Source organism: Chelonoidis abingdonii, chromosome 10 (assembly GCF_003597395.2).
Source record: "Chelonoidis abingdonii isolate Lonesome George chromosome 10, CheloAbing_2.0, whole genome shotgun sequence".
Lineage (NCBI taxonomy): Eukaryota > Metazoa > Chordata > Testudines > Testudinidae > Chelonoidis > Chelonoidis abingdonii.
In genome coordinates, this window is record NC_133778.1 from 41,627,219 (window position 1) to 41,645,298 (window position 18,080).

The 18,080-nt window shown below is 40.9% G+C and overlaps 1 protein-coding gene across 1 annotated transcript in view; it reads right to left on the reverse strand.

The window, feature by feature from the left end:
- The window catches only part of UBR3 (ubiquitin protein ligase E3 component n-recognin 3), a 233,207-nt gene that overhangs the window by 121,077 nt on the left and 94,050 nt on the right, over positions 1-18,080 (reverse strand). The window contains 2 exon segments of the mRNA XM_075070130.1: positions 4,115-4,211; positions 17,887-18,026. Of these exon segments, the coding sequence (XP_074926231.1) occupies positions 4,115-4,211; positions 17,887-18,026 (237 nt within the window).

The window sequence follows — 18,080 nt, forward strand, 5'->3', positions numbered from 1 at the left end:
GGAAGTAGAGATTCTAATAAAAGAGGAAGAAAGTGGTGTTAGAAAGAGCTGAGGAAGAGGGAAAGGAAGGCTGAATTAAAGCAGTAATGTAGAGAGCAAAAGAAGGGAGAATGGAACAAAATGAACAAATGAACTAGTAGATTTCTCGCACCTGGTCTGGGATAGGCTGGAAGGAATAGTAGTTTAATTCAGCATCTGGGCTTGTCTAAAAGTAACAAAGGCTCGTATTCTATATTTCTGAAACTCACCTCCATCAAAACTCATATACCAAGCAACCACTGTGCAAATGAAAGTGACCTGCATTTTTTCTTTTCAAATGCAGCAATTCTAAAATTACATGTTGAATGCAAAAGTTACCCAGCCAACATTTTATACATCAAATTACATTTTTTTTAAAGTGTTAAAAGATGGGCTCCACCTACACCAAAACAGAACAAGATTGCTGGCATATATAATTAAAAAGGAAATAGAGGAGTTTTTAAATTAAGGGCTGGAGAAAGGCCAACAAGTGTGAAGGAGCACACAGTTTGAACAGAGACATCTCTTACGGGAGGATTTATTAAAAGGGGAATGCTAAATCCTAGTAAAGAGGAGAGAACAGAAGTTGATAGATACAGGCAGGAATCAAAGGGAAACAGTCAATTGACTGAGTCCCATTCAATTACATCTCATGAAGACAGACAACTAAATATTGGCAAATTTAATAAACTGCATGTGTACAAATGCTTGAAGTCTAAATACTAAGGGCCTGTCTACACACACAGCACTGCAGAAGTGAAGCTGTACCCATGTAGCTGTAGCACTTAGTTAAGATACCACCTACGCCAACAGGAGATCTCTTCCCTGTCAGTGCAGGTACTTCACTTTCCTGAGAGGCGGTAGCTATGTTGGTGGGAGAAGCCCTTCCATTGATACAGTGCTGTCTACACCAGGAGTTCAGTCGGTATACATACGTTGCTCAGGAGCGTGGATTTAAAAAAAACCCAAAAACCGGCAAGTCACCTCTATGATCCTGTCCCCTTCTCTCAGGCTAGTGTAATACCCAAACATCTAGGAGTGAAGGACAGAGTGGTAACCCAAGACTGAATTTCCTTGCTTCTCAGAACTTTTATTTCATTTGAAGGTATTATTTGAAGGTCTCTGTTTAATCCAACATCTATCTACCACAGTGCACCTATATAAATAGGCAAAATCATGATCTCAGAAAATTTCAATATACAGAATACTGGAATATTTTATTATGCAAATGTAGGAGAAGTAAAGTGAAGACAAGTTTATTTTTCCAATCAGTTTCTAAACTGGCCTCTAAAAACGCATTACTCAATTAGTTCAAGAATAAAAGGTTATGTACTTGTTCAAGCTGATCATTGTGACTTGTCATTTCAAAAACATTAACAGAACAATCTAAACTCAAAGAATAATGTCAGCATTACTTCATGAAAACTCAGGGCTTGATTTTTAAAGAGTTATATGTATTACTGAAAGCACACAATTACGTATACAACTACTTGCCTAATTTTCATGTACATACCCTAACTATGCACGCAAACTAGATGCTGGTACATTTCAGTGGCCTGAGGGAGGGATAACTCAGTGGTTTGAACACTGGCCTGCTAAATCCAGAGTTGTGAGTTCAATCCTTGAGGGGGCCATTTAGGAATCTCGGGCAAAAATCTGTCTAGGGATTGGTCCTGCTTTGAGCAGGGGTTGGACTAGATGACCTCCTGAGGTCCCTTCCAACCCTGATATTCTATGAACATGGATGCAAAACTGACCATGTATGTGTAGTCATGTTAAATGCATGATATTACATAACTTGTTCGAAAAAAAATCAAGCTCAACATCTCTTACTAACACTCATTCTCTGACTAACAAAATCTGAGACTAATCAAACTTTTACTCTAGATTAAGAAACAAGGAAAGATGCTTTCATCCTGACAAAATGCTCTTAGTGTTATTGAACTGAAGTTTAATTTACCCTGTCACTTTTACATGAAAATTACAAAGAAATTCAACAAATGTAATGCAAAAATTGAAAAATAAGTCCCACATGATTGTTGACCAAAGCAACCCTGTAAAAACTTGAAGTCTTAAAATTAGTTTACTAATATGAGAATTTCCCCTTCCCTCGCCAACAAAGTTAGTCTTCAGTCATGCAATATTGTATACTTATGACACACAAAATATATGGTGTTCCAATACAGAATATGTCAGCAAAGAGAAGTAACTAGTTAATCAGAAGACAACTTTCAATCAGTATAAATGGATAAAAACAACCTGGGATATTTTAGCTATCTAAAATCTAATGCAATGCATGGATTATGAAAAGCAATATTTTCCAAAAAATATTATTCTTCAAGCCAGAAAAGATGTTTATATTACACAAATTTACATATGATACAATCAAAATAGCAAAAATTATAGGTTTTAAATTAGGATGCACGTGTTGCCACGTGTCTGTTTCTTTATAAGACAAAATTAATAAAAAGCAGCAAAATTACTTTGCCTGTATCTTTGTGAGGTCCCAAATCATTACTGAAGTCATTTAGGACCATCCTCTCTTTTTCTATCCTCATATGAGTAACCTTACAGCAAGATCATAATCCTGCCTTCATAACAACTCAGGGTGTTGTCAATGAAATTATGACACAAATTTAGCATTTAAAAACATATGATGGCTAAATAGAGAAACATAAAAAGCTCCACTCCATCCAAGATTCGATTTCAAGAGAGTCACTTGTATGAGGAAAAAACACACTTCAGAGTTTTAAATATAGCCACAGGCAGGAATTCATCAGATGCTCTTTCACCTACATCCAGTGCACACACAGGCATATGTATGCATGGTGGTACAAGGATGCATGTGTAGAGCAAATCCAAAATGAAGGCCAGGACTTCTAATCTATTGGTCTCAAAAAGTCTTCCGCGGTTTATTCCAAAGGTCTGATACACTCCCCCACCACCAGTTAACAAAAAGAAAAGTCACATTTTCACATCTATGATATAGCCAGACTGTTATGTGTCAGAACCTTTAATTAGGCAACATGCACACACTCGGGGTTCAAATGCTTCAGTCTCTTGATTACTATTACCCCTTATTCAGCATTACATTGTAGCTGAGTTCTCTATTCTGCTTCCTCTCATGTCTAAAAGTAATTTGCATTGATGTAAGATCTTCTATCTGAAGGCCTCAAAACACTTTATTAACAATGGATTACACCTGGCAATCTCCTGTGTTATGTCCATTTATCATTATTAATATATTTATTGTGATTGAGCCCATCGATCCCAGTTAGGATAAGCACCCCTTTGTGCTAAGCACGGGACATATATGAAGATGCAGTCTTTACCCTGAAGATCTTATATATTTAAGCAGAAAAGAAACAAATAGTGATAAAGACAACATGTAAGAAAAAGATCAAAAGGTATATAATCTTGTTGGTCCTTTTTAGTCTGCTTTGTACTCCCCCCCACACACCAAACCATCCCATTTGTCATGTTCCTCTGCACCAGATATGGACTGGCTACACAGCTTGCTTATACACACCAGATGTGTTCATCATAAGATTCTTTAATGCTCTGCCAGGTATGGCTGGAGTTCGTTTAAATAAGATACTTTACACATTTTGTCTACCATTTACAATACTGGCATTATCACCTTGTCTTTGAAGTTCAGTACGTATCAGTCTGTTAAGTGTCTCTGAATCATACTGGTTTTCTAATTACATGCCATAAACTCACAACAACTTGGTCATCTGGCTGTCCACTAGTTGCAACCACTGGCTGTGGTCAGTTTGGAATACTTTAGTCTTCTTCATGGGCATAGTTTGTGGGGAACGGAGGAGGTATTGCCCCCCAAACCACAAGCCTCGATCAGGCATGGAACCTGGGGTTAAGTTGATTTGAGGGAGGACGATAGATTAAAATCATAAGAATCCAGACACTGTCTGTCAATTTATAATTATTTGTTGAAGGTCAAATTTGGGGCCTAAAAATATTGATAATATCCTCTGAACTACATAATGACATAGCATGCCAATGAATACCCATAAAATTAAGATCCTGTACAATATGCAGCATTCTGTTCTTATACTACTGAGTATGATCAACTTACAATGCTGTATATCTGTCCATTGCAGATTGCACATCTCTACGGTAAACTGTACGAAGAATTACCATGACTGGGTCAAATTCTTTATCCCAGATATCAGCTGTTGTTTAAACAAAACAAAAAAAAGCAAGCATAAGTTAACATTAACATCTAAACACTATAAGTTATTCCAGATTGTTTTGTTAATTAGCTTACAGGAGGCACATGTATTTTATATAATTTTTTAATTTTCTAAATTGTCTTCAGCAGCAGACAATGTAGCTTAGTTTCTTACTTTTTCATATATCAGTGCATATCTTCACTATTAAAGATATTTTCTCTCAGTTACACAATAAAAATTAAAAAGTAAGAGCTTTTCAGGCAATAGATATCTTTAACTAAGCAGCTTGACTTCAAGACATTATAGAATTTCATTTATTGTCGTATAATACCTTACCAAAAAAACTTGTATGATGCCTCTAAAATGACAACTGACAATAAAAGAAAAACTGGATTTATAAAGCATCATTCAAAAATTATTTTAAAGCTCTGAATAACAGCAGTGTTTCCTTAGTTGCAGTTCACATCCCCACTTTTTCATATTCATGATATTTTGCTTTATTTTGAACCCTTTCAGGAAAAGACAGAATTTGGTAAATACAGCCAGCGATGAAAACATTTAGGGATTGTCTACACCAGGGAGAGGGGCAAATGGAGGGGTGTTAAACTGGATTAAGTCAAAAGAATCCAGTTTGAAAATATTCATATATGCACAACACAATTTATTGCAGTGCACTCACTCTGCATTTATGGCAAACTCTGGAGTCCTCTTTCAAAGTGAACTAACTTTGCTGGAAATCAAGTTAGTAAAGTCCATTGTTCATGTGCATACAATGCTATTGCAAACTACTTTGACACTCTTCCAACAGCTGCCCCACAGTGCTTTGCAGATGACCATTACTGACCTGTTTACCTGTGTGTCCTCCCCTGCTCTGGAGTCAAGTTAAACAGATGTCCCCCCATTTATCAACTGGTACACAGCCAGAATTTGTCCTTTTGCTCATGGATTCCAATTTCTCACCATAGCTACAATAATACTCCAGAAGCCCCACGACATGTCTCAAAGAGCTGCTTGGAGCTGCATCAAAACCCTGGATCTTCTCACCATCTTGGGAGAAGTTCTGGGGCAGGAAGTTCTGTAACAGCCACCTGAATAAAGACCTCTTTTTGCAGACACTGCTAGACAGATGTCTGTGAGGAGCCAAAACCAGATGCCAAACCGTACTAGATAAAGAGGAAGCAGCTCAGGAGGACCTACATTAAAACAAGGGATGACAGGAAAAAATTTGGCCAGGGTCATGTAACTTGTCAACTTCTTGAGATACTGGATAGGATTTTATATAACTATACAACCTAGAAACTTGTGAAGCCCGCTGCCCACTCACCCCTCCACTCCCTCAAGGATGACCAGCAAAACCAGCAAAATTCATTGGATGATGAGCACAAGGAGACCCCTGAAGAGATCACCCCCAGAAAGTCAGGATCTGTTCAAGACTCAGGATCCTGATATAGAAGACAGGAGAGCCAGATTCCCGACATGCAGTAATCAACCTCAATTCCCAGGCAGCAATGCAGACCAGGACTGAGGAGACTGATCCTATCGGATTGTAAGTCTTTTAATAATTTTTTAGATAATTTAATATTAAAGTTTTAATTCATTATTATTGTTGTTGTTGTTGTTATACAGCCTTGCTAGCCTGTGTTCCGGTGCATCATGGCCACAGCCAGTGTAGGCAGATGCGAGCTAGAAGCCTTTCTGACTTTGAGGTCTCCACCTCCCTCCATTAGTCCATGCTGTCTGTTTGGTGCCCCACATACCCTTCCAAGACAGCAGCTACTCTGGCTGGGCAACTCGCCTCCTTCTCATACTAAAGCCCCAACTACTGAAAGTTTTCAGGCTCACACTATGGAAGGGATGCATCCATGTATCTATTTTCCCTTCCCCTTCCCTCAGCTGTCCTGCCTGGAGAACGCCCAATCCACACACCCCAAATCCAGTCTGCCACCACAAAACAGCAGCTGGCAGCATGGCGCAGCCACAATTTCTACTCTACCCTCCATCCTGCAGTAGATTCAAATAAGGAAAACATTCTTTTCTGTGAAATACAAAAGTTTATTGAGACAGCAATTACAGGAAAAGAAGTTTGGTTAGCGTTCTGACTTTACACAAGATAGACATCGACACTGCATGCCTATAAGGCCACAAACGGTACAGCTCCCTGCTGACATACAAATCTCCTTTAACACCATTCTCAGTGATAACAGTGAATCTTCACGTAATCAGTGCAGAAAGCCAGCTATTCTTCACTGCACTTTGAAGATGTCTGCAGGGCACATAAAGCAAAATCTAAGGCTGAGAGATTGTTGTTCAGCAATTATAAAGAATAGCTGCACGGCCTTCTCCCCAGGGTAGTTCGCAACTCCCTTCCACACCTATAGCACTTCTGGAGGAGAATCATCCGGGCAAAGAACTTTACAGTGTATCTTGCTGGTCTGCCCTTTGCCTTTTTCAGTAAGGCCATTCTCTGCCTACTAATCACCCATCTCAGTGAAATGTCATCCAAAGTCAGGACAGCCTAAAGGGGATGTAGAGGCGATTACTATACAGCTCCACCGTTAACTCCTCCAACACCATGTAAGCACCTTCAAGACACAGCAACACTGCAAAGGCAGATCAGGAACATAATTCCCAACAGCATCTCCACATCAGGAACCTATTCCCGAACACACACACTCTCCCTCAGCCTCCAAGGCACAACTGCAAAGCCAAACAGTATATACTTGTCATGAATATAAAGGGAATGGTAACAACCTTTATGTATGCATTAACATAAAATCCCTCCTGGCCAGAGGTACAGAATCACTTTACCTGTAAGGGGTTAAGAAGCTCAAATAACCTGGTTGGCACCTGACCAAAAGGACCAATAGGGAAGAAGATACTTTCAAATCTGGGAGGGTCGGCGGTTCAGAGACCTAAGGTGAAAACCAGACAAGGCATTTTCCTGACACACATACCACATTGTAAAACATTGGGATGCCTGGATATCAGGAGCAAGCATTAAATCTCTGGAAGATTGGTCTTTCCTAATGCAAATGGAGCAGTTCTTTGAGGGTGTTCCTGAGGAAATAGAAAGGTACATCCTCGATGGGAAGCCCAAAACTGTAACTGGAGATTGGAACCAAACGGGTGGAGCTGGCGGAAAAGAAAAAAGCTAGTAGCAGCTGGAGCGGATATCAGAAGAGACAACACCCTACCACCAGGGGCAGCCCAAGGCCCCACCTACATTCCAAGGAAAACCGCAAACGCCTTATCATCCCACCACTGCCATCATGTCAAGGTTCCCTCCCCACTCTGAACTCTGGGTTACAGATGTGGGGACCCTCATGAAAGACCCCCTAAGCTTATTTCTACCAGCTTAGGTTAAAACTTCTCCAAGGAAGAAGTTTCCTTTCCTTGTCCTTGGATGGTATTGCTGCCACCACCGAGTGATTTCGACCAAAATTTAGGAAAAGGGCCACTTGGAGTCCCTATTTCCCCAAAATATGCCCTCAAGCCCCTTCACCCTCTTTCCTGGGGAGGCTTGAGAATAATGTGAGTACCGACCAGACCCTTTGTCTCTAGGACACAGAAAATCAATCAGGTTCTTTAAGGATGAACTTTATTTAAAGAAAAAGTAAAAGAATCACACCTGCAAAATCAGGATGGAAGGTAACTTTACAAGGTGATAAAAAGATTTAAACACAGAGAATTCATCTCTAGGCTCAGCTTCAAAGTTACAAAAAACAGAACTGAAACTCCCTCTTAGCACAGGGAAAATTCACATGCTAAAACAAAAGATAATTAACGCATTTCCTTGCCTTTACTTACAATTTCTGTAATTTTAGGTGCATCATTTCAGGTATGTTTTAAGGAGATATTTATCTGCTTGGTCTCTCGCTCCATCCAGAGAGGGAACAAACGAAGAGATCACAAACAAAACCTCACCCCCTCCACCAACCCTCTCCCAGATTTTAAAGTATCTTCTTTCCCTATTGGTCCTTTTGGTCAGGTGCCAACCAGGTTATTTGAGCTTCTTAACCCCTTACAGGTAAAGTGATTCTGTACCTCTGGCCAGGAGGGATTTTATGTTACTGCATATAAAGGTTGTTACCGTTCCCTTTATATTTATGACAATACTGCACAGACAAAAATCCCAATGCATGCATCACTTACCATCTCCAAGATTCCCTCCCACCTGGAAAGAATCTCAGGGATGGTAAAGCCAGAAATTCGTGTGAAAAAATTGCTATCACATTCTCCCCAGAACTCGAACCATAACTGCTTGTTATGAACAAATACTTGCACAGCTATGGCACCCTGCATTGGCCAGACCATTAAGGACAGAGATTTTATCAATGGTGGAGGGCTGGCAAACCTGAGCGAGAGAAAATGGAAAACTTGTGATAAAATGTTCATGGACATTATTTCAGAATCCATGCCCCCCACCCTTCACCAAAAAAATCCCACTCCATATCACCACACCACAGCATGACAAATCCAGAGAGGTGGAGGCAGAGAGCTGCATCTGACGACGGGAAGGGAATCCAACAAGATTTCCAGGGAGATTGCTGCAGTGGCAAAGGACCGCATGGCAGTTACCAGGGAAAGCACTGTCGTGCCCAAAGACAGTATGGAAAAAAGATAGCGAGATGCAGAGGCAACACATGGAGGCAATTCAAAGCCAAGACGTCCTGTTGCAATGCACGCTACTACTAAGGCAGCAGGCAATGTAGTACTGCAAACCAACACCCAGCCATGTTATACAGCCCCTACAACAGGGGTTCTCAACCTTTTTCTTTCTGAAGGCCCTCCCCAACTTTTTATAAAAACTCCACAGCCCAGCTATGCCACAACTACTATTTCTCTGCATATAAAAGCCAGGCCACCATTAGGGGTAGCAAGCAGGGCAATTGCACGGGGCCTCATGCCACAGGGGGCATCGTGAAGCTAAGTTGCTCAGGCTTTGGCTTTAGCCCCACCTGGCGGGGTTTGGGGCCATGGGCTACAGTCTTCTGTGGCGGGCATTTGGCCTTCTGCCCTGGGTCCTAGCGAGCCTAACGCCGGCCATGCTTGGTGGATTCCCTGAAACCTGCTCACGGCCCCCGAGGCAGCTACAGGCACCTGGCTGAGAACCACTGCCCTACAACAAAGGCCTCTGGGAACAACAACTCCTCCCCGCTGCACGCTTAAGCACTGCTCCCAGAAGCCATTCCCCAGCCCGGGGCACGAAGAACAGTGGCACCTGGAAGACAGTTCCATTGAGCCTTCTACGACCCCTAGTAATTTTGAGCTTCAGCGCTCAACACCAGAGGCGCAACAAACAAGAAGGGGCAGAGCCAAGTCGTATACTTGCCTGTGACTTCAAACTTCTTAATCGTTGAGTTGACTCCTGAGTGTTGCACTTCCCCGTTTTGTTTCATTGCTCTTTTAATGAACAGGCTCTTTGTCATTAATATAGTGTTTCATCATTAAAAAAAAACATTGTTTCATTTTCGTTTCAGTTGAAGATTCATTTGTTTGTCACTAACAGATTGTTTAACAATTAAAACATTTAAAATTTAGTTTAAAAAAAGTCGCCAGTTCATTTTTCACAGAAAATAATTAAGTTTGTACTAATTCATAAGGCTTTACAATGACATGGAGGCAAAGATACAAGGTACAAGACAGACTGCCACAGCATTGAATTGCCACTGCCATAAAAAAAGCACTGAGCTGCACAAAAAAAACTTCCAGCCCTTCCCCCCTCCGCTGGTTAACAGCTGGATGTACAGCTGCACAATTTCAGGCCTAAAGACTCAAATTAAGTGCAGTGCACATCCAGATGATAGCGCCTCAGCTGTTTACATTTTGTATTAGACACTTTGCTGGCTGCTCAACTACTGAGCAAGTGTCTGCATCTCAGCTTCCCACCCCTCACTAAGGCTTTCTCCTTTACTCTCACAAATATTGTGCCAAATACAACACGTTGCTATAATCTTTGGGACTTTTTTCTGCTGCTTCCAATCTATTCCACAAAAAGCGCCTACTCTCCTACAACCAACCAAATGCACACTCCACTACCATTCTGCAACTACTGAAGCAGCAATTAAACAGTTCCTTCCTTCTACTCAATTACACCTCTACCTCGATATAACACTGTCCTCAGGAGCCAAAAAATCTTACCGCTTTATAGGTGAAACCGCGTTATATCAAACTTGCTTTGATCTGTCAGAGTGCGCAGCCCTGCCCTCTGGAGCATTGCCTTACCGCATTATATCCAAATTCGTGTTATATCAGGTCACGTTATATCGGGGTAGAGGTGTAGCTTGTGAATGGCTTCATTAACCAGGGAAGCGGAGGGTAAGCTAGGTCTCTCAAAATAACCAGAGCAATGTCCACCCCATTAATGTCCATAGCATGCCCAGGGACAAGTCCATTGAAGTAAACAGAGCTGAGTTCCAAAAGATCCTGGCTTTATGGACCCTTCCAGACCACCCAGCATTTCTGTCCATAAGTTTGCCATGGTGGTGACAAGCCCTTGGAGCACCATGGAGAAATACCCTTTTCTGTTTATGAATTTTGATGCCTGGTTGGGAGGGAGGGGACAAATAATAAGCATGTGACTCCCATCAACTGTCCCAGTCAGCTTGAGAATTCCATGTGTGAAAAGCCAACAATAACCACTGCAACAGCATTTTTTCCCTGGCATCACACACCGGCATGACAGTGGTAGATCTTTCCACGCCGAATTGGTTTGCTATAGACTGGACGCATTCAGTGGTGGTCACCTTACAGATGGCAACTGTGTCCCACTTACTCATGCGTATGGGCACAGCACGCTGCTAGGCTGCCGCTGTATTTAGCTCAGTACACACATCCAGAAAGGTTGCCTTCCCCATCCTGAAATTCACTCACCACTGCTGGTCATCTCAGATTAGCCTTATGTGGTACCAGACCCAGCACATTCTTAAACATTACTTTTCTCTTTTCAACTTATCTTAAAAGCCAGGACAGGCATTAATTTAAAGAGCAGCTGCTAGTAGAGGTGTAAGTCTAAACAGCAGTGCAAAACAAAGCATGTCCTTTTAAACAAGTTAGATTTTTAAAAATATCACCATAAATCTTTTTAAAAAGATTTCTAACCTGAACCCAGATTTAGTTTATTCATTTCATATAAGATTTTAAGCAACTACCACTTTAACATAGCTACATGAAAGCAGCATTCAATGATTAAATTACTACCACAGTAAAAACATGCAGAAATCAAATGCATAGAAGTTTAGCTCCACCAGGCCCAACACAAGAGAGTTTAACACACTGTGGCATTCCTCAAAACTATTACTGGCAATAATTATTTTTGATGTTCTGGCATAATACGAGAAGACTAGTGTCCCACGCACACACGTATGCAGAGTTTGTCTATTAATCTTCACATATTATTGGGAGAATACATGATATAGTTTATTCTACACAGAGCAGATAAACAAGATGTGGACAACTTTGCCATTTGCAATACTGTTTATTTTAAACTGTTTTATTTTGATAGCTATAGAAATATGAGGGGCTAAATCCAGCCCTGGCTAAATGGGTATAACTCACTACTGACACCAATGGATGTCAAAGATGTCTGATTATGCTAGGACTGATTTTGGCCAACGGGTATTCAGTCCCTTCAAAATTTACCCTTATTAATAGCTTAACTGGGATTTAAATATTAGTGGGTACTTTCTGCAGGTCCACTATACTTGGATGAATTTCACTCTGTTTAGACCTTAACTACCATTGCTGTTAAAGGAAGTTAATTGCATGCATCCCAGAGGAAAATAGAACACTAAATGCCTACTGCAAAATTCATCCTTGTAATAAATGACAATGCATACAATACAATGACAAACAACAATCAGTGTGATGGACAAGATCAAGCAATATTTTTAACTTGAATGTTCCTTTAAGCAAATGTGCTCTCTGCTTTGGGTCCCCTGAATTCCTACAGATGATACCCTCTAAGTACAGTTGTACAGCAATGGATGTATGTGGCTGTTAGGTTAAGGGGCTGATATTAGGGAACAGGTCATTGTTTGAGTTTTAATTTTTTTTTAAATGTACTTACACAGGAAACAGAGTTTGGGGATTTTGCAGAAAGAAGTCTCAAAGTAGTAAAGTACATAAATATTTTTAAACTGCAGCAGGTCATAACATAGAACTGTAGTATTGACTGTGCATTTTCATCATTCCTTCTGGGATCCGATGCTTTCATTTTACAGATGGCTTAGTAGACACCCACAAAACCATACAAGCTCTCATTCTTGCAAGAGCCCTGTAATTTGTTGCTACTTAAAAAAGGGACTCTGCACAGTTTCATAAGTAACCTCAACTCCCACTGCTATATGAAAGGATATTGTAAAAATCTTAACTTAGGGTGGATGATCTGTTCCAGAGCTAGTGTGATCTGAACAGATTTAACTTAAAAAAAAAAAAGAAAACTACACTCTCATTCAGCTTCAGAATCCTGAAATTAGACTAATTCTGTATGACTAACAAATACACTAGTCAGCTTTATATGTTGGTTATCAATCCCTGACAGCTGTTTTATAGAAGGCTATCAACGTGGGTGTTCCAGAAACCAGGCTTGCACATAATCCTTCAATCTTCCATCAAGAACACACTACAAATGGTCCAACAGAGCTAGAAAGGGAACACACCAACCAACAATCTAACTAGTTCCGATAGGGTGACTTTCTTCCATCTTTGGTATATACTGTCACCCAAAAGAGACAGAGTATTAAATATCAGGTTAGTGCTCTGTCAACTGTCTCAATTGTACAAATGAAACAGGACTTGTTCAAAGGTGATATATAGGTCTGGTACTGCTAATATGTACCAAAGTGAAAGACTCATCACTGTGCCCTCACTCTCAGAGCTGGTCGAGAATTTTTCAATGAAATGTTTTGTTTTCTGCCTGATTCAAAACAATGAATTGAATCTGTATTTCCCCCATCCCAGGTGAGTGCCCTAACCAGTGGGCTATAGAGTCAGTATCTGTCTCATTCTGGCCCAAATAATATTTTATTATTTAAACGAAGTTGAAGATTGCCAACAGGAGAGATTGAGAAAGACCCATCCCCAAAAAACCAAGTGGTTAGGGCATTGACATGGGATGTGGGAGATGTATGTTCAAGTCCTTACTCTGAATCAGACACTTCCACTTCCCAGGTCAGTGCCCCAAGCACTGGGTTATTAGCTATTCTGGGATATCCCTCTCTGGATTTTTGTGGAAAATTCTGAAACATCTCTGGTTCATCCTGTTGCAGAATAGGAAAAATGTTCAAAATCTCAAAAATGTTTGCAGGACGTGAGAACCGTTCCCCCACTGAGCTATATTCCCAATGGTTGGCAACTGTAATAAAGCTATATTAGTTTCCAGGCCAGAAACAAAACCCATGCAAGACTGGAAACCTTTATTCTGGAAAGTGTTGAATTGTAAGGGTCTGTCTCTCCAGCTCAAAGAACAGTAAACGTGGTTTGCTTTTGTACCTAGCTGCACACCTTTCAAAATCAACAGCCTATAAACCTATACAGATGTGCCTTCATAGTGGTGGATGCTATCTTTTGTGTAACCTTCAGTATAGCTTGGAGGAGTTTTCTTATTTACAGCAATCTGAATAACTTTACATGAGAGCTTTCAAAGTTGTTTTATCATACCCAGACACTAACAAATTCACGGATTTTGTTTTCTCCGAGCAAAGATTTCATGATGACCAGAAGAATCTAATTTCAGTCAAGCCTATGCTAAATAATTCCAACTTGGAGCACAGGTGCTAAAAAGTCTTTTTGTATCTGCTCTCAGAACATCATAGTGACAGTTACAGAGAACCTCTATGCTCTCTCTAGTTGGATTTTACCAGAAACTGGTAACCTGCCCTATATTCTCCACAAATTCCTGCTGACAAGATGTTCTGCTAGTTCTCAAGTGATTCCATTAGAAGGAGTTTTATTCCACTCTCACCCCACAACTCCCAGGCATTTCAGTTAATCATTCAGTATAATGCCAAAATGCTTGTGGCTTTTCAGGTTCCTTTGCTGCTTGTCTGCTGTGGGGCACGACGAAGTTGGCAGAACATTCACCAACATCCCTCAATTCCTCTTCTTTGATATCATCAACTTCTGCTGCATTAAGTCCAATTTAGTCTGCAAGCTCTCAGGACAGGAAAGGAGAGGTTACTTTGTACAGTAACTTGAGTTCTTTGAGATGTGTGAACCCATGAGCACTCCAAGTCAGAATACACATGCCCTTGATTGGATATTTTTGTCAGCGGTGTCCACAGATCTGCATCTGTGCCCTAGACAAACTCATCCCCCAAATAAAGATATATAGGGAGGATTGGCCACCACTCCAGTTTCTTCTCAACCACAAAAGTCCCAAGAGAGGCTCCCAGGCCCAGAAGAAGGGGGGCAGGCCGCAGATCACCCAGAGGAGCACACATCTAAAAAAAACTCAAGTTACTATGCAAGATGAGTAACCTCTCCTCCTTCTTTGAGTAGCGTCCCCATGGGTGCTACAAGTCAGGAGACTCCCTTCAGCATGGAGGAGGGTGCCAAAGAAGTGGATTTAGTACGGATCATAGGACAATGTCACCAAAAGCCATGTCAGCCAGAAGAGAGTAATTCCAGTAAAACGCACATGGTGAAGACCAGGTGGCCACCCTGCAAATATCTGAGATGAAGGTGAAGGGAAGCCCAGAAAAGCACAGTCCTGTCAAGCTAAAAGGCAAGAGCTTTTTTAATGTTCAGTGTATGGAGGCTCACTTCTTCCCTTGAAGAGTAAAGCTTGGAGTAAAATACCAGGAGATGAATCTCTTACCGGGAATTCAGAAGAGACTATAAGAAGGAAGCAAGGGTGTGGATGCAGACACCTTATCATGGTAGACCACTGTATATAGTGGGTCCACCATCAACAGTCCAAGCTCCCCTATCATCCTGGCTGAAGGAACAAGGCAGTAAAGGAACAAATGAAGGCGGGTACAACTCTCCATAGGTTCAGATGGGGGTATCCCTCAGGGCACTAACATGAGGTTCCACGGTGGAGTTGGTTTCTTGGGTAGGGGGGAAGAGATTGAATAAGGCCTTTAATAAATCTTGCAGTGGTGGGATGAGCAAAGACTGAGAATCCTTCTATGGGAAGGTGAAAAGCTGTGATGGCAGCGAGGTTCAGTGAGTTCAGGGATAAGCATGGGGTCTTTAAATTCAGCAGGTAATCAAGGATGTGAGCCAAAGAGGATTTGAGAGGAAGTAAAGCTTTATGACAGGTTCCAGAATATGAGCCGCATTAGTCTGTATCCGCAAAAAGAACAGGAGTACTTGTGGCACCTTAGAGACTAATAAATTTATTTCAGCATAAGTTTTCGTGGGATATAGCTCACTTCTTCGGATCCATAGAATGGAACACACAGACAGAAGATATTTATACATACAGAGAACATGAAAAGATGGAAGTATGCATACCAACTGTAAGAGTCCAATCAATTGAAATGAGCTATCATCAGCGGGAGAAAAAAAACTTTTGAAGTGATAATCGAGATGACCCATAGAAGGTGTGAGGAGAACTTAACATAGGGAAATAGATTCAATTAGTGTAATGACCAAACCAGACTGTCACCTGAGAGTCTTTGAGAGAATGCAGAGACCTCTCAATATCATCACTAAACAACTTTGGGCCTTCAAAAGGAAGTTCTTCAACCAGATCTTGTACCTCCTGTGGGGAGCCAAAAGACTGCAGCTAGGAAGCTCAGAGCATGACTACTGCCATAGCCATGCAACACGCAGCTGTGTCAATGGTATCAAGTGAGGAGTGGAGAGATGCCTTGGAAACTGTCTGACCCTCTATCATGAGGGCCTGAAATTGTTGTCTCTGCTCCTGAGAAAGGTGTTCAATAGAGAAGAAAATTTTGAATAGACTGTGAAGTCATACTTTGACACCAGGGCTTGATAACTGGCTACCCTGAGCTGTAAGAAAGCCAAGAACTAGCTCATACAGCTCAGAAAGTCCAATTGTTTTAGGTCCTTTTCAGAGGGTGTTGAACAGAACCAATGTTGCCAATTCTGTTCACTGGCACCACCTGCGAGTTGGGAATCAGACAGGAGGTACCCTAACCCTCTGGGAGGGATACACTATTTTTTATTAGCTTATTTACATGTGGGTGAGAAGCGGTTGGAGTTAGCCACACTGTGCATGTGCAGTAAGCAAAGCTTCACTGATGGGCAAGGCAAACTTGCCCTGAGGAGATGAAGGAAGGATATCCAACATGGAATTTTGGAATTCCTGAATCTCATCTAATGAGACTTGTAAGTTGTGTGCCATCTTTTCTATGAGTTCTTGAAAGGCTCTGAAGTCATTGGGGTAAGATGGTGGGGGAGGCATAATATCCTCCTCATCACTAGATGAGGCTTTGTGGGAAGGTGGTGTTTCTTCCTCTTCCACTGGTGTCCTGTCTGGAGGGATCTGGGGGCATCGGTTTATGTTCTTAATATGACCTCTTTTGTGATGGCACGGTGTAGAAACGGTCACCTTAATTAACCCACAGATTCCAATAAGCCCAAACTCTCAGAAGACCAGAACGAAAAGGCTGATTCAGAAAAGTCTCCTTTATTATGAAAAATATTTTTTAAAGGATACCTCCAGGTATTAATTCTCCAGTGTTTTCCTATGAAAAGTTATGGATTTCCTATTCAACATCTGGTAGATGAAAAATAAATGCTTTTGGTATTTAAGGTGTCGTTTCTCCATTTTACAGATGGGGAAACTGAGGCACAGAAATTAGATTTGCCGAAGGTCACCCAGCAGGCCTGTGGCAGAACTGGGACTAGAACCCCAGCCTCCTAAATCTGAGTCCAGTGTTGCAGGTCTCACTTGCATCTGTTAGTCATTTTCAGTTAGAATTACAGTAGAACCTCTGTAAGTTATTCTAGTCACTACTGCAGTCACTGCAGATTGTTTACTTGCAAATTTGGAAATTTCAATAAACAAACATGGAAGAATAATATATCATGCACATTACAGTTGTCAAAATAAATGAACAATCTTTTAATATACTTTACAGTACTCCAGACAATATATTATATAGTTTGTCAAAGTACCAAAACCCACCTAGAGTACATGGCTATGAAATCTTCACTGAGGAAACACCAACATTTTTTGGTATATGAATCAAAGTATTCTGATCACTAACTGCAATTTAGCAAGATTCTTCTGTTTTTGATTTTAGCATTGGCTTGTGATGACACATGGCTAAGACCATGAATCTGTCACTGATTCTATGATTTTACAAGCCCTCTGTGACTTCTTGAAAATTCCAGTAATTCAGCCCTGGCCGGCGAGTTTCAGGTTCCGGCTTCATCCCAGCTAGTGGGGTGTGGGCTTCTCAATAAATCCATGCTTTATTGTTTATTGCCAACGTCCTGTGCATGACTTTTGATAAAAATACCCATGACAAAATCATAGCCTTACACACGGCTAATGCTTGTCTCATTAGGTCTTATGTTTGCACAACAAGCAACAATTCATTTTACATCCAAACTCATTTTATGTCCATCAGTGCTTACTATGCAAGAAAATGATGAAAAAGTCAAAATAAACAGAAGGGATAAATAACTTATTTTTATCAGATAAAGCATCTCCCCAGTACGTAACTTGATTATAAAAAAATGTTAATTATTATACCTTTGGGTGTATACATTCCTTGTTGCATAGAACCTCCAGGTTCAAAAACGGGAGCTTTAAAATCAGCAACTGCTGACAACATTGATTCAAAGCTTAAACTTCCTGGAACAATGCCACTTTTGGGATTGGGGTTTTCTGGAATGTGATCTTTATGTTAAGAAAAACTATTGTTATCAAGGACTATTTAAGAGCAG